Below are 22,177 nucleotides of genomic sequence, written 5' to 3'. Positions count from 1 at the left end.
GGGGGGGGGGGGGGGGGGGGGGGGGGGGGGGGGGAGAGCGGATTGGAACCGGAGGTCGGTGACGGAGGGCAGCGGGGAGCGGCGACGGGGACCGGAGGTCGGGTCGGCGACGTGGACCGGGACGAGAGAGAGAGGGTAGTGGAGAGAGGGGGTCGGCGCCGGGGACCGGAGGTCGGCGACGGCGACGGGGGCCGGGGACCGGGACGAGAGAGAGAGAGAGAGGGTAGGGAGAGAGAGAGAGAGAGAGAGACGTTTATCATCACTAGTGTAAGTATTAATGTAGAATATTCTTTATAAAAAAAAAGTATTAATCTAGGATATTTTGTTACATTGAAATCTTAATCTTGAGAAACAATTTTCCTTCCAAACTGACTTCGTTCTTGTTCAGGGATCGAGCATGGATCAAGCAATAAGTGGAACAGCGAGAGTTTTGTTCAAGTTTCAAATATGGCCAGAGATGTTTGCTTGAGCATGCTTTCAGACGGTGAGATTAAAAAGGTACCCCACTTCATCTTTCGTGGGCGTCTGTCTAAGCAAACTCTACGTATGATTTGACATGATTTTTCTGCTAATCAGCTATATATGTAGCAGTCTATTGTACTGCTCATTTTGAGGATACACAACACTTGATCAAAGTTTTGCCATGTTCAAATACTTGTCGCACTTCTTAGTGTTGAATTAAACTGCTAAAAGCAGACTGCAAAAAAGTTCTTACTTTTGCATGTTAGATATTTTCTAGGTTATATTTGTTTTGCTCTTTTAAAAAGATCAAATGCTTTCTCTTGTTTCGAGAAGTTTTTTCCATTGGCTGTCTCAGATTTTGGTGTTAGTAGAGTCAAAATAGATTTTACTCTGGGAAAAGATCCCGATGCAGACGATGATAGGAAGTGTGGCATGTGAATTTGCTATCCTTTTCTATTTTGAACAGAAGTAAATTGCTTATTAACCCGTCTACAGGTGTAATTTGCACCACTGAAATTATAACTTCAAAGGTTTTCTAGTTATAGTACAGACCTACTAGGAAGGTGCCTACTGCTTAATCCCTTTTCTAGTTACTTTTCAGTTGAGAATTCTGATGATCATTTTGATTCTTGAACTGAGGAAACAAACTGATGGAATGTTTCTAGTATTCTCCCCTTAGTTGATTTGGAGCAGTACCTGAGAAACATCAGAACAGTGTGGAACTTCCCAGTGACTAAGCTCTATCAAGAAACTTTTGTGGTTAACCGAAATTCAATGTATTTTGACATTTTTCTCTGTTTTTCAGGAAGAATGTAATGAGCTAAAAGAGAAGGTGAAAGCAGGCCTTCTTAAAAAACTTACAATTGTAAGTGTTTTTGGCTTGCAGCTTGACATAAATATTATGATGAAACATAGTCTAGATATTATTTTTTGTCTGAAAGCTGTAGTTTAACTATCGTTTCTAGCATAAAATATCACCAAATAAATGACACATCCAAAAAGTGTTCTCTCAAATTCTGATGCCTCTCGAACAACCCAATTTCTCTTGTGTTATGTAGCATTTCTCCTGTCTCAGCACTCAGGCAGCATGCTACTTGCAACATACCACATGCTCTCTTGCCTTCTTCCGGCAGCATGCTGCTTGCAACATACCACATGCTCTCTTGCCTTGTTCTAGGATTCATCCTTCCCACAGGAGTGACTGCTCTTGGTCATATTCATGTATCCTTCATGTCCTGTCCTGTGACCCCTCTGGTGGGACGGAACTAGTAGACCCTGGCTGGGTTTGTGGCACTCAATTCTTAACCAGTTCTGAAAGGGACTCTGATCAAGGGAGAACACTCGTCCCTTCTCGTTGTTGATGGGAAAATGCGTCACTGTAATGCGAATAGGTTCTCCAGTCGTGGTCTCTGGTACTAAATATTCTGTGTACTCTTATGGCTTCACCAAGTAACAGTGCCTGCTACCTGGTCTTTATCATCATCGTCTTCTTCTTCTTTTAATCCTCGTCCCTTCTCGTTGTTGATGGGAAAATGAGTCTCTGTAATGCAAATAGGTTCTCCAGTCGTGGTCTCTGGTTCTAAATATTCTGTGTACTCTAAGTGTCCTCAGTTGACTTCACCAAGTAACAGTGCCTGCTACCTGGTCTTTATCATCTGACTGTTCCATTTCAAATTAAAAGCATGCCTCACTGAATTCTACTGTCTTCTTTCTTTTTTTAGCAAACTCTACAGCGCCTCCTCCAATAAAGTGTTTTCCCATCATCTGCATGTGACATGAATATTCTTTTTCTCCAAAAGGATAAGACAACTTTAGAATTGCCTTATTGACAAGGTGAAAAGATTATGTATAACGGGGCACTGAATAAGTTCATCAACCCTATCGCAGATCAGCCAAACAAACATGATTCAAGAGTGAGTTACCTGGATCTGTGCACTTCTTGCCTAGTGTGGGAGATAGTAAGGGACAGTTTAACACAGTGCTTTTGTAGTTCCCTTTTTACTATATGGGGAGTCCTTTTGGATTTCATTTTTTGGAAAAAAATGCTTTTGAATTTGTACCACTTCACTTATAATCTTAATCTACTAGAAAGGGAATACTACTTTATAATTTGCATTTGTTTTTTCACTCTCCTCACTTGTGGGGATCTATTCCCTGAGCCACCGAGTAGTTTTCAGTGATGGTGAGAATCAAATTAAAAAAAATTCTTCCTCTGATACCATTTTTAATTGTTTGTGTTACCTATTAAATGTTTGAGCTATTAGAGAGCTGATAATTTTATTTTAGTCTTCTACATTTCTAAAAAGATATAAGCTCAATTCCTCAGTTTTTCCAGTTATAGTCAGCTGAACTCCAATTCCATTTAGTACTACTGTAAAACTTCATCTCCTATTTGCAGGTGGAGCTTGAACAGAAGGCTAAAATCCTTCATGAGGACATCACAAAGCATGTATGGTTTCAATGTTACCGAGTTACTTTTAAATTTGAATAATTATTTCCTTAGGAAACTTCTTGTTGATTTGGGTGGTTTGTAGCTCTACAAATTTGTACTCCTTTGGCATGACAATAAAAAATATTATCATGCAATAAAGATCAAATATTGTAAGATGATCACAGCTTCCATGTCAGTAACAAGAAAATATTAGCGACCTGTTTGTTTTTATCTTTAAGCAATTTGTTTGCGGAACATCTAAATATCTGATGACACCTTCGCTTTTAATGTCAGCAGATTGCTCAAGAGCTGGAGTTGTTGCAGAAGCTTACTGATAATGCAAATGAGAAAGGAAGGAGATATCAATATCCTTTTTCTTTTTTTGGGTGACTAAATTAATAGTATTTTTGGCAGAACACCAAACCAGTCCCAAGGATGGAAAGTTCAGCACAGATTTGGTAATTATCTTCCATGTTTGGTCTTCAGCATGACTTTCTATGATCACCAATGTTCATCCTAACCCATTTGTTCCTCTTTTATCATCTTATCCTGCATACCCTAATTTGTCTCTATGTGCTGTTGTCTTTCGTTACTTCGTCGTGGTCCATTCTGCAAAGAAAGGAAAGTGTTTCCTTAACCCCCTTGGTGTTTACAGTTTATCGGTATATTGCACAAAGCCAGTTCCTAAAGACACCTTCATACCTGTCATCTCAGCTGGAGAATAATATTCCTTGTGTGATCCCAGAAGAAGTTGAGCTTGAATCTCTTGATACGAATGACAACCAGGTGCAACAATGTTCCGATGAGACAACCTCAATGAAGCAGGACATTCCCAGAGTGACTCCCGAGAAAGTACAGCTTGAACCACCTGCTGAAGATGAAACGGATGGCAATAAGACGCACGAATATGCAAATGGGACAACTCCTGCTGAAGATGGAGCACCTTGCTCTGGTAGTTAGTAGATGTAATGAAGCTTTGTGCAACTCCCCATCGTCTCCTTCCTTGGTTAACTTAGGTGTTGTTAAACTTTTCCTGGATAACTTAAGTAGCTTGTCTCTATGGAGGGAAGATTCTTCTATCAGTTGCAGGTTTTTCCTTGGTACTTTGATTTTAGTCGCTACAATGATTATTCAGTGTTCTAGATTTGTTATTTATATCACAGCCAGTTAAGACTTTTTCCAGACTGCTGTAGTTATAAAATAACCAGGTGTAGTCATTTAGTTGCATTTGCTCTTACCCTACATCATGATTCATGAGCATGGATCAAGTGGTATATGGTGGAGTCTTTTCAACTTAGTGCAACTAAATCTCCCTTTTCCAGAATAATCTTCTCTGAATTTGCATGTCTTCCCTGGGTGAAATGTCCAAACTAAATACCATTTCTGAATCAGAATTGCGGCTACACCTCCCAATTTGTCAGGTATACTACGAAGAATGGCATGGATCGGTAGGAAATACATTCTTGCATGATATGAGGGGCATCAAACTAGCAGTTATATAATTGTTAGGACATGTTCATATAAATGATCTTTTCAATGTGGTATGCTTCTCTCAGAAAAGTACCTCCAGCGTTTTCCTTCTTCTTATGAGGATTTTAAAAGTGATCCTGCATCATTAAAAAAAAAAATCTTTGAAATTCGTCTCGATTTATCTGCATCTTGCATTCTTTTTTTACATGTAATCCACCAAATAGATACGAGGATCAGATTACATATTTGTCTTTCTGTCTGATTAGAGTGCCAAAATTATCCTAGCAGAATAGTAATTCTCTATCTAAAGTACTTTCATGTTAAAAAATAATAGCCAGAGTTGGTCGAAGGACGAAAATCTAGTATCGCAATTGAGCTGTTTCTAGCATACTTCATCACAACTGTACTTCCTTTTCATATTCATTTTTAATATGTTCACCTGAGCCGTGAGCGTACCATGAACAACCTCTCTACCTTCACAAAGGTAAGGTAGAAGTAAGATTGCATATACACCACTCTTTTCAAACCCCACTTATAAAATCACACTATGCATGTTATTATTATTGTTTGTTATTAATCACCCTCGTAAATAGGCACACTGATGCTCCAATATTATTGAAGTCGAATAGCTTTGATGGGAATAGCTTATTTACCACTACCTCGTTCCATTAAGTCTAAGAAAGCAAAGGATTGAAAAACTGTATCCTCAATGACATCATTTAATACACTTGACCCCACACACAAAAAACCCAAACCTGCACCAACTCATATCAACTTAATATGATTAAGTGATTCAATGATGTATAAATATATATGAATTATGATCAAGTTAAAAGAAGTTTATATACAACTACTTGTCATACATGGTAAACACCCAACATAGGAGCATCCGTCTTACAAAGAACTCCTCTTTAAACTACTATATGAGTTGTGATATCTTTCCACAAGTACTTTGCACTCTGTTTTGTTTGCACGTCGCTTTATTTTGACCAACAAAAAAAAAAAATAGAAACACGAAAAGCACAGAAAACTCGTAATTTCCATCAGACCAGTAGCATAAATCTGTCAAAAAAATTAGATGAAGGAGAACAAATGGAGATTTATGCTCCTGTCTAATAAATAAAAAAAGAAATCAAGTATAACTGCATAAACCAATTTCCATCTTCAAAAAAAACAGGAACACCTGAACCAACATCCCCAAACAAAACTTATGGAGTTCCTGCATTAAAGAACGGGGAAGAGTAGAAGAACATCCAGGCAACGCATGCCCATGGATGTAGTTCCTTTAAACAGAAGGTCCAGGTGCATTTTCAGCCTAAACATATACATAGATCTAGCTTGTTGATCTGTTGATATTCCCAAAAGGGGAACCTGTATGAAAGACAACAAGAAAATGTTCTTTCTTGATTGTCCGAAATTAAGTAGCTGTTGCTCATTCACAAGGCCTATGAGCTTTCTAGAAGTCCAACAACAGTGATTAAAGAATTCCATCTCAGTAAAAAAAAATTCCAAAGGCAAGCAAAAACTACTCCACCAAGTAACACCTTCAATACATGGCCTCATCTGCAACAACACAGGTTGCTTAGTATTGATTCATAAAGATTGCAAAAGGGCAATAAGAAGTAATCAATAATAATGCTGCATCAAATAAAAGAAGAAAAGTAACTGCAAATATTACCATTATTATCTTCATTCATGTTGAAGTCGTCTTCGTCGTCATCGTAATCATAAAGATTCTGTACCATTGTTCAAGAGGTTCAATATAAAGCTCAGTAGATATACACTTCTTTACAGAGAATGTCACTTAATGATGTTGATCTAGGTATACAAACATTTGACAAGCAATGCAAGCATAAGTCAATCTAGAAGAACACAAAGCATTCAGATTCAAGTTCCTTAAATAGGGCTGTCAAGTTAAGGAGGCAGAAGGTTTTCCCACATACTTGATTGTAATCCCCGTCATCACTAAATTCTTCTTCTTCCTCTTCAATCTTCTCCTCTTGTTCTTCATCCTCGTCGTCACCATCTTTTTTCTTTTCATCACCGCCCTAAGCATTCAGTGAAAAGCAACATAATAAAAAGATAAATATTGCAATAGACGAGTTAAATTTTTCGCTAAAACACCTCAAAGAAAACACTTGTTTTGTAAAGATGGAGGTTTAACCTTAGATTTTTGATCAAGCTTTTCCAAAAGATCCAATTTTTGCATGTCTGTCGCCAAAAAAGCAATTTCATGAGTTCGATAAATTACAACAAAAGGAAGGGAAAAGAGAGAAGTGTCTGCATTTCTATTCAATGGGAAGTCAGCTCATGTACAACTTCTTCTGGGTAGGTAATTGTAGTCCAAATACAAAGAACTCACATGTCTTATAAGACACGGAGAGCCATAGTCCACCAGAAAACACATACCAGCTTAATGAAATTTACCATAAGTGCAGAAGAGCTTTCTTTTGTGCAGGTGGTCACGTAAATAGCTAAAGTTCTACAATCATTTCACAGACTTCTTGTCAATGTACAATGAGAAGAATAAGAAGTCTAAGAATATGTCTACTGACAAATTGAAATTCAAAGGAAAAAGTCGGACCAGACCTCTTGCCCTAGCAATAAGATAAGTTTGTTCGGTACTCATAAATAGAGTGACCTCACCATATCATGAGCTTCTTGGGATGTATAGAACCAGTGCTATCTCACTTAAAGAAATCTTTCAAGTTGAAGAACAAAAGGACTGGTTCCTCATTTTTTTCCCGAGAAATGGTAAGGATTTGCAAGGTAGGCTGCCTACAATAAACCCTTGTGGTTCGACCATTCCCTGGACCCGGTGCATAGCGGGAGCTTTAGTGCACCGGGCTGCCCTTTAAAAGGTAAGGATCAGTCTCCTTTTCTTCATTTTCTTGGCCCTGATCAAGTACATTTTGTACAAAGCCAATGTCTGCAACGCAATGTCATGATGAGTTGCTAGAGGTTCTGATCCATTTTAGCATTTTAAGAGCTTTTCTATCAGTAATTCTATTACCGAAGTGTAAAGATTTATGCATGGTATGTTCAGAGAACATGATCTGCAAATCAACACTTCAAGACCTATAAATTGTCCAAATATGAAATAGAAAGGCAATTATCCTAAGCATTGGGATAAATAATATAGAACAAAAAGATATCCTCCAAAGGTTCAACAGCAACATTTACAAGGCCACATCAGAAGGTTTAGGTCAAAGTTTGACCAGGGAGTGTAGCTGGGCTTCATGTCACAGAGATAAATTTCTTCAATAACTGTCCTCGGCCTATACCATCAAACATTCATTCCATGAAGCATTGAAAGGATCCAACTCCAAGGCCAAATTATTGCCCACAAGAGTGAGAGACATAAAATTAGGCCCTCAAGGTGGACAAACAAATTTATCAAGCTAGAAATTTTGCAGATAACAAAGGCTAAACAGCAAGAAAGAAAGAAAAAATCATGGTACTTTACCTGCCTCTGGGTTCCAACGCACTCTTTTTGCAGCACGTCTCACCTCCCTTCCACCTGTAATATTTATATATCATAAAAGCATCTAGCTAAGCAAATAAAATAGGTAGAAGAGATCTGAATAAGCAGCATGTCCAAAGAATTTAAGAATTAAGAAGTACAAAACCTTTAGCTAGTTCTGCAGGAACATAGGCTGGATCCATCCTTATGAAGTGTGCCAACGGTTGCTTTGACTTGACCCTCTCCAAGTTCCTATCCGAGAACCTTTCTATATCCATTCCTTTCGTTTCTAGAAACAAAATTTGTGACGTACAGAAGATCAGAAATCTGAAACTAAAAGGTTTATATAAAGTAACATATAAAGAATGAAGTAATCTGAAATTCCGGATGTCAGATAAAATAACAAGACGTTAAATGTCAAATCGTGCAGAGGGGTATGCCAGGTATAGAAGATCAAGAATCTGATACTATGCAGTATGGACATAAAACTGGAGCATCAAATGATCCATAATCATGGAAATTTAACTATCAGATAATGCAGAACAAGAAATATCAATTTTCAAGAAGGATCAACCATTCTAATAGAAATATCTTTGGAAATGTAACCAACTGAACTGAACCTCATGCTTTTTTCTTTACGAATTATGTGGCTTCCCTAATTTGCATTGTGAACCTTCATATATTTTCAGCAGAAAAATAATAATAAAGGAATCTTCAAAAAGAAAAAACACATCCTCTGAAAGAACTGCCATGATAACTCCTTGAAATGACAATCCGCTAGTATTGCAGCATGCATAAAATATGAGTATCAGAAAAGGCTAAATACAGTGTTTTTACTCTTGACCATGTATTTACTTTTTGAAGAAAAAAAAAGAAGAAAGCCAACAATCTCATCAATAAATAGCAAAAAGGTAGTGCTGAAATTTCAGTACAAGTGAGCAAGGAACCAAAAGTATAGCCCCTCTTCTAATCTTAAGAGGGATTCCATGAATTCTAATAAAGTTTCTCACTCATTCGCATATTTCCTTTTCACACCAAAAAGTGAAATAACATAGTACAATCTAACTTGAGAGCTGGCTCTACAGACGCCGGGCTCATCACGCGATAGTCATGGCCCTCCGTGTATGGGTCATGACGAAACAATAGTGAAAATCATTTATAGATAGCTTTAATAAGTGGCTTTATCCATTCCTAAACAAGTGGTATGGCATTTCCTCACAAAAAGGAGTAGTATTAAGCTTCATAAATTTGAAAGCTCACTCTTCAAAACATCACTTTCCTCCCCCAAATAGTAAGGAGAAGAGTTCCAATACTTCTGTAACTTTAAGTGGCGAGCTGCCAATGTTATCCTTGCAGTGACACCTGATGCATTACCCAAATTCGGAACTTCCTGCAAATGGTAGAAAGGTTCAAAATTGTGCTATCTGCAAACCGACTATCCAACCACATTAAGATAAATTAAGAATATTTTCAACCTTTCTGCTTAATAAACATAAAGTAGTAAGAGATTTATCAATATCAAGCCTAATAGTTGATCTCAGCTGACAGGCTTCTCGTGATTGCGTACATTAATCAGCTAGGGTTACATCTACAATTACGCCTCATGTTAAATTAACTTAATTAACAGTGGACATGATCTCAAAGCTACATCTATCAACAAATTATGAGCCATGTTAAATCAACATACTAACAGTGGACATGATCTAAACAACCAGTAACACATAGGACACGTTAAGCAGGGCTTACATCAAATGTATTTCACTTGAATATAAAATATACTGTGTAATACAAGAAAGTGGAAAATTCTGCACAAACACAATAGTTCCATGACTAAGCAAATCTGTCAGAAATAGGTAATTGAGGACCAAAGGTACAAATAAAATGAATGTAACTTACAACGAAAAAGGAAATCCTTGGGCTTAAGAAATTCTCCGATATACCAATGTGTAAAAATTTCAATTATATTAACATCCAAATACTGTACAAGACTATTTTTACAATATTATTACAAGGCTAACATATTACACCTATTAGTAATGACAGGTTTGCATAGAAAAAGAAAAATATAGTCCATATCTTCCCCTAAAGGTGCTGGCAGCCAGTACTGCAATAAATTCTATATTCATCCTTCGGATGTTATTGAATCAAAATACTCCAGATGTACAGATAAAATTCCAAACCAGTTCTTCTATAAAGTTCAATTTTAACGTTCCCGGATATATTACATAAGACTTTTGTGTTCTGATTTCGTCAGTAGTAACAATATATGCTGCAAATCCTTAACTTCTCCATGAATTTATTCCAGGTGTTCTGGATTTTATAATCTCATTATGTACCTCAAACATCAAAACAGGCACTATGCGCCAAACATCTTTCTATATATATAATCATCTCAAGTCTCATATCGGTCAAGTGCATTTTCAAGTACAACGTTATTGCAGGTGCTGAACTTTCTATGATTAGCTTCAGTACAAGAAACCATCCTTTCGGAAACCACTTTTCCCATCCCTTAAAAAAATATATAGTCTCTACACTAGCACAAATTTTTACAGCTTCAAAGTTAGAAGAATTCACCCAATTTCCCAAGATCAATATACTACTCCCTCCGTCCATTTTTACTTGTCTATTATTGGTTTGACAGACACCTTAAGAAACAATAAATAATATCATCCTTTGAATATAAAAAATTTAATGCTTTGGGAAGTGCATTTGATAATGAATACTAGTATTTAATAGCAGTGGTTAAATAGCCACAAGATGGTAAAATATCCATTGGTTTCCAAACTTGATAAGTATTGTTAAGACATGTATGTTTATATACTGGACAATTAAAGATAGACGGGGAAGTAATCAACGATGCGTCAATTCCAAATTAGTCATATCCACTATATGATCCATAATTATGTTGTCTACAGATGCTTCGTTATAGGTCAATTATTTTATCTAACAATCAACTAATTCCACGTGATACCTATCACCTCCCACCAGCAATAGGTATCAAGTAACTGTGTTCACCGAAGCTAGATATGACAACGTCGTCGATCATCAAAGATTTGTGAGGAAGGTCATTAAGCAATGTTACAAGTATAAAAAACATATATATAGAAAATAACATTATATTAAGGCAAAGTAGTAGACTTACTGGGAAAAGCTCGAAAGGAAGTTGCTTAGCCCCTCGAAAGCTCAATTGACCACGCCCCCGACCTCGACCACGACCTCTATACGCCATTAAATCCAACCCTGGCTTCCAAGACAAGAGGAAGAGAAATCAGGCTTGTAGCAGTGAACTCGCGGGAAAAAAAAAAAGAAGTAGCGAAAAGTATTTTTGCAAATAAAAAGAAATAAATTATAAAACCCTAGTCACAGCAATTTTTAATTTTAAAATCCAAAGCAGATGAATAAATTAAGGAGGAATTCTTTTTGAGCCGAATAAAAAAAAAGAAAGTAAATAAATAAAGAGGAATGGAGGGAGCGTTTGTCTGTTTGAAATTAAAAATGACATTTTTAGATATGAAAAATATATTTATTTTTTAAAGTTAAAAATATTTGACCAAGTTTTTTTATTGGAAAATATTTGAGTTTTTACCCTTTCTTCACAAACTGAAATATAAAATAGTTCTCATAGTTTTGTTTTGTTTTTTTCTCAAAAGTTTTCATCTTAGATAATAATAACACGATGAATGTAATCTCATAATTTGAATTTCGAGAAAATAAATAAAAAGGAGCTAAGAGTCAATATTTGGTGCAAATCCTTCAATTGTCATTATATTCATAGCCTTGCTTTTTTTTTTAGTTAAATTCCTATTTGATTTTGCTTCTCCCGATTGTCATGTTTGACTAACTCGAGTCTTTTCTTTACCCACAACCTCTCATTTTATTTCGTTCTTCTTTTGTACCATCATTTAAATGAAGTCGCTCAATCGACCCGACTATTCCAAAATGTCCTCTTATAAGGCCTTCTCCTTTACGAGTTTGGATTTAAAAAATGGAAGGGAGTAGGCATAGAGTCAAAAATTGTGTGTTGGGGTTCATCGTTCAATCAAGCGTTGCTTGAAAGTTAGGAATGAAAGGTGCTCTGAGCAGCTATCGTGCATGTCTCTAATCATCCTAGTATAGCGTCATAGGTACACGTCTGCCTACCTTCCCAAGTATATTCATTGAACCTTCCTAGAGACTTTGTTATATGCCCTTTTTAGGTCAATTAACACTATGTGTAAGTTCCTCACTCTCTCTCTACACCATCGATCAGTCTCCTTACAAGATGAATGACTTTTATAAATGATTTTTGCTTCGAAATGAATCTAAATTGATTCTCAACCATAAATACATTCCCTCCTCAGTCCTCACTATCATCCCTGCTAATATGACTTAATTAGTAGCTTGACACCCATATAATCATTATAGTTTTGAATGTCAATCTTATTTATTTTTATTTTCTTAATTGCTTCAATTTCTATATATTAATATAATTTGCGTGTGTAAAACACCAAATTTATCCTCATAAGCAATGTTACTATTGCTTAACCAAGTAAATTTGATTCTAAGTTATATAAAACTAGAAATCTTCAAATGTAATTTAGCCTAACATGTTTTAAGTAATTACTATATATATATATTTATGAGGTAGTAAAATTTGTTTGGCAGCACCTCAAAGTCCATATTAGAGGAAGATGATATTTTTAGTAGGTCCCACTTGATATGAAATTATTCCTAATGTTTCTGCCACGTGTCAGTGTGGACCCCACACTAAATTGCTTCAAATTTTTCTGTATACTTTCCTTCTTCCTCACGAGTCGTTTATGTTCCTTCTTCTTCCGTCTCTCTCAACAAAATTCTCTTTATATTTTGCTTAAATATCCATTTTTTCCCCTTTTTTATTTGGGCAATAAAAAGAATTTAAATTTCAAATACACTATTGTTAAGTTTCTTAATAGTTAAGATTTTTTTATAAGACAAAAAGAATTAGGTATATTTCAAGATTAATTTTTTTAAATATATCTGAAACTTAATTACTCAGATCCGAAAATCACTCGATTTGTAGCTTTGGACTAACCCATTTTGATAATTTTGTTTTTTTGTTGTTTTGGGCGTTTCTTGTTTGCATTTACTGTGTGATTTGAATTGAAATTTACTTGTTTTTTTTTTTTTTTGCAATTAAATTACAGCAGAAATTGGAGTTTCTTGCATCAAGATTCATTTTTTGAATCAATTTCTCTATATATTCAGTATTTGGTTTGTTATTCTATCTTTAATTGCATTCATTGCACTTACATTCTTGATTTTCTTACAATGTGGGTTGGTGTTAGGTGAGGATTCTTGTATTCTGGGATCTGGGGTTGTTGGGGTTCTTGTTTTAGGTTGTTGGTGTGAATTTTCTTGATCCCATTTGAATCCCCAGGCTTACTTTTCTTTCTTTGAGGTACCGATCCATTTTTTCGCGTGTAGAATATAATTGTTGTATGGTTGGGGATTAATCTACATTGGTTGATTTGGGGTCTCCGGTGATTCGAGAGAAATGCTGGTTGGAATTAAGCTAAATGCCAGAGACATTAAGTGAAAATGGATTGAATTTTGTGTTAGGAATAGGATCTTGTGCTAGATTTAGATTTGGTTACTATGGGTTGTGTTTCCTCAAAGGGGGTTAAAAGGAATGGTGGCAGGAAACGAAAGAAGGAGAAAGAAAAAAAGAAATCTTCATCGAATAGACTTATTGCATCGGACAAGGAGGAGGAGGATTTGGTGGAGGATGATGATAATGGTGGTAATGATGCGACTACGAGGCTTATATCAACAGAGCCAATTGAGAAAAGTGCAGGTTCCACTCCACCTGCTTGGGACGAGGAAGAGAAGAAGCCTATAGTTTTTGAGAAACCTGAAGTGCCAAAGGTGCAAAGATTGGCAGTAACGAATGCCACTGAGGTTGTTGGAGGACAACCTCAGATAAATAGAGTATTCAATGTTCGGAATGGAGTTGATGGTGCACAAGTTGTTGCTGGATGGCCATCATGGCTTACTACCGTGGCTAGTGAAGCTATCAAAGGCTGGCTTCCTCGGAAGGGAGATTCATTTCAGAAGTTGGATAAGGTGAATCTGAAGCTACTATGTGCACTCGTTGCTAAAAACCAGTATAAAGTTAATGAATTTGCAATTTTCTTACACAATTGTAGTTACCATGTAGGAATTAGTGATAATCATTAATGCATTTGTTTTCTTTCCAGCAACTTCTTTTTCCATTCCAATTGATTGTTATTTATAAACAATGCAGATTGGCCAAGGTACATATAGCTGTGTGTACCGAGCCAAAGACCTGGAAACTGGAAAGATTGTTGCAATGAAGAAAGTACGATTTGTCAACATGGACCCAGAGAGTGTTCGTTTTATGGCTAGGGAAATTCTTATACTTCGCAGACTAGATCATCCAAATGTTATGAAGCTTGAAGGTCTTGTGACCTCTCGCGTTTCAGGCAATCTGTATCTTGTCTTTGAATACATGGAACATGACCTTGCAGGTCTTGCAGCATCACTAGATGTCAAATTTACTGAAGCTCAGGTGTGCTCTTCTGTTTGCGGTCTGAGTCACTTTTATATATATATATATATATATATAACATTACTTGCAATTAGATAGAATTACTTTAAATTTCAACAATGGACTGAAATAGAGATGTGCCAACATAAGGATATCACACCAGATCTCACTGGTGCAAATTGCGAAATAATCTATTGTGCTAGAGTTGTACCTCAGTTAAAACCGTCTCCAACTCCATTGTCTGTTTTTGTTCTAGGGAGTATGGTTCAGTTTTCTGGTGAGTGTGTTGTAATGATCAATGCATCAAGTTTGGAGAGAGGCAGCTAGATATTTGTTTCGGTATACTCAAAGGATCAATTATGCATGTAATTCATCCTGCTTCTAAAGATGCTAAGTTAAGACCTGATGGAATGAGGAAAAGTCTTCACTTTCTTTCTCGTCACTTTTTCAATTTTCCATGTATACAACAACAACATACCTAGTGTAATCCCACAAGTGGGGTCTGGGAAGGGTGGTGTGTATGATGAAGACCTTATAATATTTAGGGAAGGAAAAGGAGAAACTCATCTTTTCTTCTACAGTTGAAAATAAGCATATGATTCAAGTACTTGGATACATGCCTGATTTGTATTCTAACCCTCCATATAAAGATTCCATCTTTTAAGCATAGATGAGAAGCTATTTAATTTGTTAAAATGATGACTCTTGGTATTAGTGGAGGGCAATTTGTTTTATAATGGTAACATTCTATATATTAACAGGTATACTATACCAAACTGTATAGTCCCTAAAGTTAGCAAGTTACAAAATAGAAGCTTGTCATCCTATGATACTTCTTACATATTATCGAAAACATAAAAAATATCTTCTATTTGTACTAAACATTCCTGCTTACACTAAAAATAAAGAGCTAGGTAATTCATCTTCAGCTTCTGAATGTTGCACTGCTTGCCCTCAAAGCACCTCTGATTTCTCTCTTTCCATAAAGTCCACCAAATACATGCTATGACAATCCTCCATCTCTCCTTCTGATTGGACAATACCTTCTCTCCCCCAACTGTCAAGAAACCCCTTGGTGTTACCTGGCATCACCCACCTATTCCCCGCAGGTTAATGAAAATTCTCCAGATTTATTGTGTCCATTTGCAGTGTAAAAAGATATGGTTGGTTATCTCTGCCTGTTCCCCTCACAAATAACATCTAGAACATAATTTAAATCCACTGTCAAAAAAACATCTAGAACATAAGTTAAATCCCTTGCTTTTCAACTTTTCACGTGTCAATACTGCTTCATCAGCTACCATCCAAGAGAAGCAGACTACTTTCAGTGGATGGCAATTTTAGATGGCTATATTTTGTAGTCTATAGATTAAAGGCAGAAAGGCCTGAGAGAAGTGGCTTGATGTTGCTCCTTTCTCTTTCGTCATTTGGGGAATAAATGGGAAAAGGGTTGGGGAGAAGATCACGTTGCTCGTCAAAATTGTCTTAGTTTCTCTGATCTTTCTTGTTTATATTTTTTTATTGTTATGTGTGGTGGTTTCAAATATGCTGCCCTTTTTGGTTTCTAAAATTATGTGTGATTTTGCAGATTAAATGTTACATGCAACAGCTTCTCCGTGGACTTGAACACTGTCATAGTCGTGGTGTCCTTCACCGTGACATCAAGGGTTCGAATCTTCTGATCGACAATAATGGTAACCTCAAGATTGGCGATTTTGGGTTGGCAACTCTTTACCAAAACAATCAAAGGCAACCTCTAACAAGTCGTGTAGTTACTTTGTGGTATCGTCCTCCCGAGCTTTTGCTTGGTGCTACAGACTATGGAGTGGCTGTAGATTTATGGAGTACTGGTTGCATTGTCGCTGAATTGTTTGCAGGAAAACCTATAATGCCAGGAAGAACTGAGGTATGGCTGAAGTCACTGGTTTTGTTTTGTGTATGTGGTTACAAATAAGAATGGGCTGATATATTCTCTTGTTAATAAACCTATACACGTTTTAGGGTGAGGAAAGTTCTTACTGAACTTTCAATCTGCCATATCTCTTTGTAAAAGTGATACTTTGAAGAACATCAACCTAGTATTTTCTACCCACATCGGGAATATGTTTTCTATGTGTGTCCTTGGTTGTTAAGTTTCTAAAGGAGCTAAAATGGTCTGCAATATCGCTGAATCTAGTAATCAATTAAGGTTACAAAGGTTGCCAGGTTTTACCATATCATTGATAAACAATATATAATTTTCTTAACTTTTGCTCTTTTGTTCCGGCCACCTGAGTGCATCATACAATTGTGCGAGTCTAGCAGCAACTTCTTTAGATGAATGTTGTTTTCGCCTTTGAGCACCTTAGGAACTTAGGATGGTAATAGTTATGGATAGTCTCCCTAGTTCTTTTCCAAGAAAGAGTTATCACCTTTGCTATCATAGTCTCTTATAGAATTAATATCACGCTTGCAAGCTACTCATAGAGAATGCTTAGTCAAACTTTATCAAAAAAGGAATCCATTAGTCACTTCTGCATTCTGCCAGCTGCGTTGTACACCATTCCACATTTAACCAAATAAAAGGTGCATTTCTCCTTGTTATGGCTTATCATTTCTCTTGTTGCATGTATCATCATTCTATGCATATCCGATATGCATTTACAAATGTGTTCCAAAAAGGGGTGTGGGTGAGCTTGGGATTGGACAGATTTCCTGACCAGCATCCCTTGTCTATCAGGAAATGACCATTCAATGATGACTCATTGGATAAGCTGTTATGCAGGTGGAACAGCTACACAAGATTTTTAAACTTTGTGGTTCACCATCTGAAGAATACTGGAAGAAATCAAAATTGCCACATGCGACGATCTTTAAACCTCAACAGCCATATAAGCGCTGCCTTGCCAATACATTCAAGGACTTCCCTCCATCAGCTTTAGTACTTTTGGATTCTCTCCTGGCTTTTGAACCTGAGTATCGAGGTTCTGCTACTTTGGCACTTCAAAATGAGGTAACTTTAGTTTCTTGATGGTGAATACTTTATTTTATTTTTTCAGAGAGCTTTTTACTTACTCAAATCAAGAAGTCAATTCATTCAGACGTCTCTTGCCATATTATCAGTCTTATCCCTTCGGGAAACTCAAGATCTTGTCTTCGTTGTATTTGATTGCTTCTATCCACGTGCTAGTAAAATATTGTATGATGCAGTTTTGGGAACGAATTGTGGTTATAGATATCTGACAATTAAGCACAGTTGGTGCTTTGATTTGCTGTTTATGGTTTTCACCCTCTTTGTTTTTTATACTGTTTGGGTTCTGTTTTCCAGTTCTTCACAACAAAGCCTCTTCCGTGTGATCCATCATCTTTACCCAAGTATCCTCCAAGCAAGGAATTTGACGCTAAGATGAGAGATGAGGAAGCTAGAAGGTACTCATTTTCTAATTTATCCTTTTCTTAATAAAAATAGATTGATTTGACATACTATTCCTTTAAAAAAACTTGTGCTTTATTTAATGTGATCTTGTCCTTAAGGATGTTTTGTTGCATTTTTGTTGATTCTTCTCTACCATTTATGTAAATCTAGTATGCTGGAATTTTTCCATTTAATTGATAAAAATATTACTTCATCTAGAGAAAAAGTAGGTTGTCTTGTTGCATATTTTAGCGTATTGAGGATTTGGCATCTCTCAGATATTGTGAGAAAAGGTCTAGTAACTTTATCTTTGCCCAAGCAGAGGCTTGCAGCTTGCGTTTTGCAGTCACGGTCCCCCAGATGTTCAGCATTCCAGCCCCTATTTCAACCTTCATCAACCTAATCAAAGAGCTTTATATTGCTCAGTTGACCAGTGACTTTTAACTTGTCATTAACCAACACCGTGTTCTGATTTTTCAAAATAGTTTCAGTCAAAAGAGTCTCTTGAACTGAAGACCATTTTTTGTTCTCATTGAACTGGAGACTGTTTGCCTTTATTTTCAGTTAATTGAGAAAATATTCTGTTTCCAGGCAAAGAGGTGGAGGTGCCAAAGGATCTGGACTTGAATCTAATAGAAAGATCGCAAAACAGTCAAAAGCAGTACCAGCGCCTGATGCTAATGCTGAGCTACCAGCATCCATACAGGTTTTTTTCCATTACATAACATATTTTAGCTTTTCGTTGTCTACACTAGTATGATCACCTTTAACCTGAGTGGAAGATTTGCATATAACCTGGATTTCTGTGGCATGTAGAAGTGGAAGCAGCAGTTAAATCCCTCAAGCGTTAGTGAGAAGTACAATCGTGAAGACGATGGTGGTTCTGGTTTCTCTTTTGATCCCAGCAGAGGATCTTTATATAATGGCCATTTATCACAAGTCGGTGATTCTGGAAATTCCATAAACACAAATACCAATGGACATGGCCCTCTTATGAGTTCTCAACGAGCATTCGACTCCTCAAGATTTGGAGAATTAAGTGCACACAAGTCCTTCAGACCTCACGGTTCAGCAGCTCATTTGTCCAGGTTCTCCAATTCTGTTGCAGCGCATGGTAGTTCAAGATTTGATATGAGCAGGGAGGTCAGTACCCACTCACAGTGGCCTGAAGAGCACATGAATGGGAAGTATAACCAGCTTAATGATCCTGACTCATCCTACTCTCTTTTGGGGAAAGACTCTTCCAATAAGAAGGACAAACATGCAATAGGAAAGGAGTCTGCGGCGGTAAGGAACTTTAAATTAGCTTTTCGGCTTGGCTATTTTGTCCTAGTCCCACTGTTAGTAGTGGATTAAGGCTGAAATCCTGCACCACACCGAAATGAAGAAGAAACCTTGTGAAAAATGAAAAAGAAAAACAACGAAAGAGAAATATACTCACAGAAAGGAGCTTCCACATTCTGTTTTGGCTGAAGAAAGAAAAGGAGATTTATTTATTTTTTTCTTTGCTGTAGGCTTATATTCCAAAGAAGAACCGAATCCACTACTCTGGACCTTTGATGCCACCCGGTGGAAACATCGATGAAATGCTCAAAGAGCATGAGAAACAAATTCAGCAGGCTGTCCGTAAAGCTCGTCTTGAGAGAAATAAGATAAAGAATGAATATATTGACAATGGGCAAAAGGAATCACTCTTACACCATATGAGCAATGGTCGGTGAATTGTAGAGGAGGAAGAAGATGCAACCTTTTGATGTGTTACAGAACTCTAGCCAATGGTAGAGTTTCATGAATCAAGGAAGCAAAATCAATCCCAACCTACAAAAATCACCGCAGCAAGAGAAAATCTCTACTCACATGGATCTCCCAAGTCTTTTTGGCCTATACTAAAAGTAATACTTAGCAGAATGCACAGTATACATTTCCAGAATCATATCCCTAACCTCCTCTTGTAACGGCCCTTAGAATGAAAAGAGAGCAATTCTTTGGATATTGTATTATGGGGGTAATTCCTTTGGTGGGTGGTGTAGGTCTTGGGAAGTATTGTTGTACAGATGGTCACTTCTTCATGTAGAGGACAACCCTTTTCTTTTTCCCAAATTTGTAGGAATTTTGCAACCTCAAGCCAGTAACTAGCCTTGGAATACTACACAGATTCATCAATATATGATGGTAGGATCTTAACATTTAGTATCAAATTATCTGTTCTATATCTTTTCTCTTTTTGCATCGCAATGGCTGCTATTTTTGCATCATGTGTATGAACTTAAAACGTTGGGGGTAGTTACCATGTCTGAGAAACCTTTTTTTTTTAATCATTAGACGTGCAACACTAAACCAGTGAACTGTGCTTCAACGCCAAAAGTAGTTGGGATCGGTTATATGAATCTTGTGCAATTACCCACTCTATTTGAGTTCATTTCATCCAAATATAAAATCATATATTAAAGCTACTCGAGTTGTTCAATATGAATCAAAATTCTGCATACAAGAAAATATGGATTAGCACTACTTATTTATAGTAATGTTACACCAACTTTAACCACATAACTAGAAAACATGTTATGGTGTTATTTGACCTACAAATCCTACATAAAATTTCTAAAAGTTGGGTTTCCAACTCCACCTTTCAATTAGTCTCCAGCTGCTAAAATACATGCAGACATAGAGTTGGATTCTATTGATGAAACATTAGCAAATTGCAATTAGTTTGTAATTATTGGTTGGTGAAAGGATTCCATCATTATAGTTCTGCCATAAAAATCTTGTGCTTCTTTCTTGCCACATAACAAATTGACATTTCCCTTAAAACCAACAAACTCCATCACAATCAAGTAAATCTCACTCTACCAAAACTCTTCATATCTACCAGCAACTACATTGCTTCATCCAAAATTTTCTTATCTCATCAAACTCTTCAATATATATCTCTTTGCCTCCTAGACTTTAAACAAAACTTGTGTAGCTCCCAAGTCAACCATGAGGCCTAAAACACATAGTTCACTTAGCCTAAAGCTTCTTCTCATATGTGTTTTCATAGTTTTCTTACTTCTCTTTGTGTTGAGATCAAGTTTAACATCATCCAATGTAAGTACATTAGCATCATCAGGAAGTACTTGTTCATCACAAAAGTGTAACAAACTCCCTTCTTCAGTAGCGAAATCCCTCATTCACTACACAACCTCAGCCATCACACCACAACAAACACCCAAAGAGATATCGGTAACATCCAAGATTCTTGACAAGAAATCACCTTGCAACTTCCTTGTTTTTGGTCTTGGCCATGACAGCCTAATGTGGCACACACTCAACTATGGAGGGCGAACGATCTTCCTCGAAGAAGATGAGGCATGGATAGAACAAATCAAGAAGAGATTTCCCATGTTGGAGTCCTACCATGTTACATATGACACTAAAGTGAATCAAGCAAATGTTTTAATAGAAGCAGGGAAAGGAACAGAATGTGCAACTATAGGTGATCCTAGATATTCAATGTGTCAACTTGCCTTAAAGGGTCTGCCTAGTGAAATTTATGATACTAAGTGGGATTTAATTATGGTGGATGCACCAACAGGTTACTATGAGGATGCACCAGGGAGAATGACAGCAATTTATACAGCAGGGATGATGGCAAGGAATAGAGAAGATGGAGAGACACATGTGTTTGTGCATGATGTGAATAGGGATATTGAGGACAAGTTTTCTAGGGAATTTTTGTGTGAGGGATACATGAAGAAACAAGTTGGGAGGTTAAGGCATTTTACAATTCCTAGTCATAAGAGCAACTTGGATATGCCATTTTGCCCCTAGTTTTTCTTGAAAACTTTCGTTCATGTTGTTCGGACTCTTCGAAAATGTCACCGGATGCATGTCGGATCTTCCTAAAGTAATGTATTTTTGGAGAATCCGACATAGATGTAGCTGCATTTTTAAAGAGTTCGAGCAACATAGTTTTTTGTTTAGCTTATCTCTCTTTATTTGTTCATTTTTGAGGGATGAATGAGGATAGTCTTTTCTTTTTTTCTTCTTTTTTGGAATGAGGAGAGGAGAGTAAATCAATAATACCAATAAATTGGGAATGTTATGCTATGAGGTCTAGTAGAGGCATATGAAGTTTGGGCTAACTTTTTGCATGTATTATGTTTAATTGTTGGTATGACAAGTTATTTTCTATAAAAAAATACGTTTTTAAAGATATTTAATCTGTCTTCAATTTGTTAGAGGATTCTCTCTGTTAAAAAATAAAATATATAATAAAAATTAATAATATTATGTTAAGTGAGTTAATTGTATAACATAACGTTCTCATAACATGTAACATAAAAAGTTAAAAATAATATACAAAATTAGGTCTTAGACCTAACTTACACTTACCGTATCCTTTTCGAAATAGTATAATTAGATGAGAAGAACATGTAGATAACTCTC

At 36.6% G+C, this 22,177-nt stretch overlaps 4 protein-coding genes across 7 annotated transcripts in view; 3 read left to right on the top strand and 1 right to left on the bottom strand.

Moving 5' to 3' along the window:
* LOC107879399 (uncharacterized protein At5g08430) overlaps positions 1-4,075 on the top strand; it is a 4,674-nt gene extending 599 nt beyond the window's left edge. Inside the window, exons 1-6 of one of the 3 annotated variants that reach the window (XM_047394824.1) lie at positions 124-267; positions 389-498; positions 1,268-1,327; positions 2,861-2,911; positions 3,188-3,258; positions 3,547-4,075. In XM_047394824.1, coding sequence (XP_047250780.1) covers positions 448-498; positions 1,268-1,327; positions 2,861-2,911; positions 3,188-3,258; positions 3,547-3,853 — 540 coding nt within the window. In that variant the 5' untranslated portion in view covers positions 124-267; positions 389-447 and the 3' untranslated portion in view covers positions 3,854-4,075. Of the gene's footprint in view, positions 1-123; positions 499-1,267; positions 1,328-2,860; positions 2,912-3,187; positions 3,259-3,546 lie in introns of those variants that run through there. The other 2 variants (XM_047394825.1, XM_016726443.2) reach the window with 2 other exon arrangements.
* Positions 4,076-5,478: 1,403 nt separating this feature from the next.
* Positions 5,479-11,403, bottom strand: LOC107839851 (DNA-directed RNA polymerase III subunit RPC7-like). Of its 2 annotated transcripts, none has more exons than XM_016683489.2 (8): positions 10,969-11,403; positions 9,087-9,216; positions 7,993-8,115; positions 7,830-7,883; positions 6,528-6,574; positions 6,307-6,411; positions 6,042-6,099; positions 5,479-5,926 (listed from the first exon to the last, which is right to left on the bottom strand). In XM_016683489.2, exons 1-8 carry the CDS (start codon positions 11,053-11,055, stop codon positions 5,910-5,912), a joined length of 621 nt encoding a protein of 206 aa, XP_016538975.1. In that variant the 5' UTR covers positions 11,056-11,403; the 3' UTR covers positions 5,479-5,909. The 2 variants fall into 2 exon arrangements, with proteins under 2 accessions (XP_016538975.1, XP_016538976.1); XM_016683490.2 differs by having other exon boundaries at positions 7,834-7,883; positions 10,969-11,242.
* Positions 11,404-12,619: 1,216 nt separating this feature from the next.
* Positions 12,620-19,956, top strand: LOC107839852 (probable serine/threonine-protein kinase At1g09600). Its single transcript, XM_047394820.1, has 8 exons — positions 12,620-13,910; positions 14,092-14,376; positions 15,944-16,261; positions 17,120-17,347; positions 17,663-17,763; positions 18,341-18,455; positions 18,566-19,036; positions 19,264-19,956. Exons 1-8 carry the CDS (start codon positions 13,443-13,445, stop codon positions 19,468-19,470), a joined length of 2,193 nt encoding a protein of 730 aa, XP_047250776.1. The 5' UTR covers positions 12,620-13,442; the 3' UTR covers positions 19,471-19,956.
* A 728-nt stretch (positions 19,957-20,684) lies between these two features.
* On the top strand, positions 20,685-21,946 carry LOC107839853 (glucuronoxylan 4-O-methyltransferase 1). Its single transcript, XM_016683492.2, has one exon. The coding sequence runs from the start codon at positions 20,729-20,731 to the stop codon at positions 21,557-21,559; it is 831 nt and encodes a 276-aa protein (XP_016538978.1). The 5' UTR covers positions 20,685-20,728; the 3' UTR covers positions 21,560-21,946.
* Positions 21,947-22,177: the final 231 nt, after the last annotated feature.

The sequence above is a fragment of the Capsicum annuum genome, chromosome 8, assembly GCF_002878395.1.
Source record: "Capsicum annuum cultivar UCD-10X-F1 chromosome 8, UCD10Xv1.1, whole genome shotgun sequence".
Taxonomy (NCBI): domain Eukaryota; kingdom Viridiplantae; phylum Streptophyta; class Magnoliopsida; order Solanales; family Solanaceae; genus Capsicum; species Capsicum annuum.
Note: the sequence above shows the minus strand (reverse complement) of the source record. Positions and strands in the feature narration are given on the sequence as shown.

Bases quoted from the DNA above. Each gene is read 5' to 3' on its own strand.
- LOC107839851 (XM_016683489.2), bottom strand. From the start codon at position 11,055: ATGGCGTATAGAGGTCGTGGTCGAGGTCGGGGGCGTGGTCAATTGAGC. The intron at 9,217-10,968 runs GTAAGTCTACTA...TACCATTTGCAG, and splicing joins TTCCTTTCGAGCTTTTCCCA to GAAGTTCCGAATTTGGGTAA. The intron at 6,100-6,306 runs GTATGTGGGAAA...ACAATGGTACAG, and splicing joins ATGACGGGGATTACAATCAA to AATCTTTATGATTACGATGA.
- LOC107839852 (XM_047394820.1), top strand. From the start codon at position 13,443: ATGGGTTGTGTTTCCTCAAAGGGGGTTAAAAGGAATGGTGGCAGGAAA. The intron at 13,911-14,091 runs GTGAATCTGAAG...TAAACAATGCAG, and splicing joins CATTTCAGAAGTTGGATAAG to ATTGGCCAAGGTACATATAG. The intron at 18,456-18,565 runs GTTTTTTTCCAT...TGTGGCATGTAG, and splicing joins AGCTACCAGCATCCATACAG to AAGTGGAAGCAGCAGTTAAA.
- LOC107839853 (XM_016683492.2), top strand. From the start codon at position 20,729: ATGAGGCCTAAAACACATAGTTCACTTAGCCTAAAGCTTCTTCTCATA.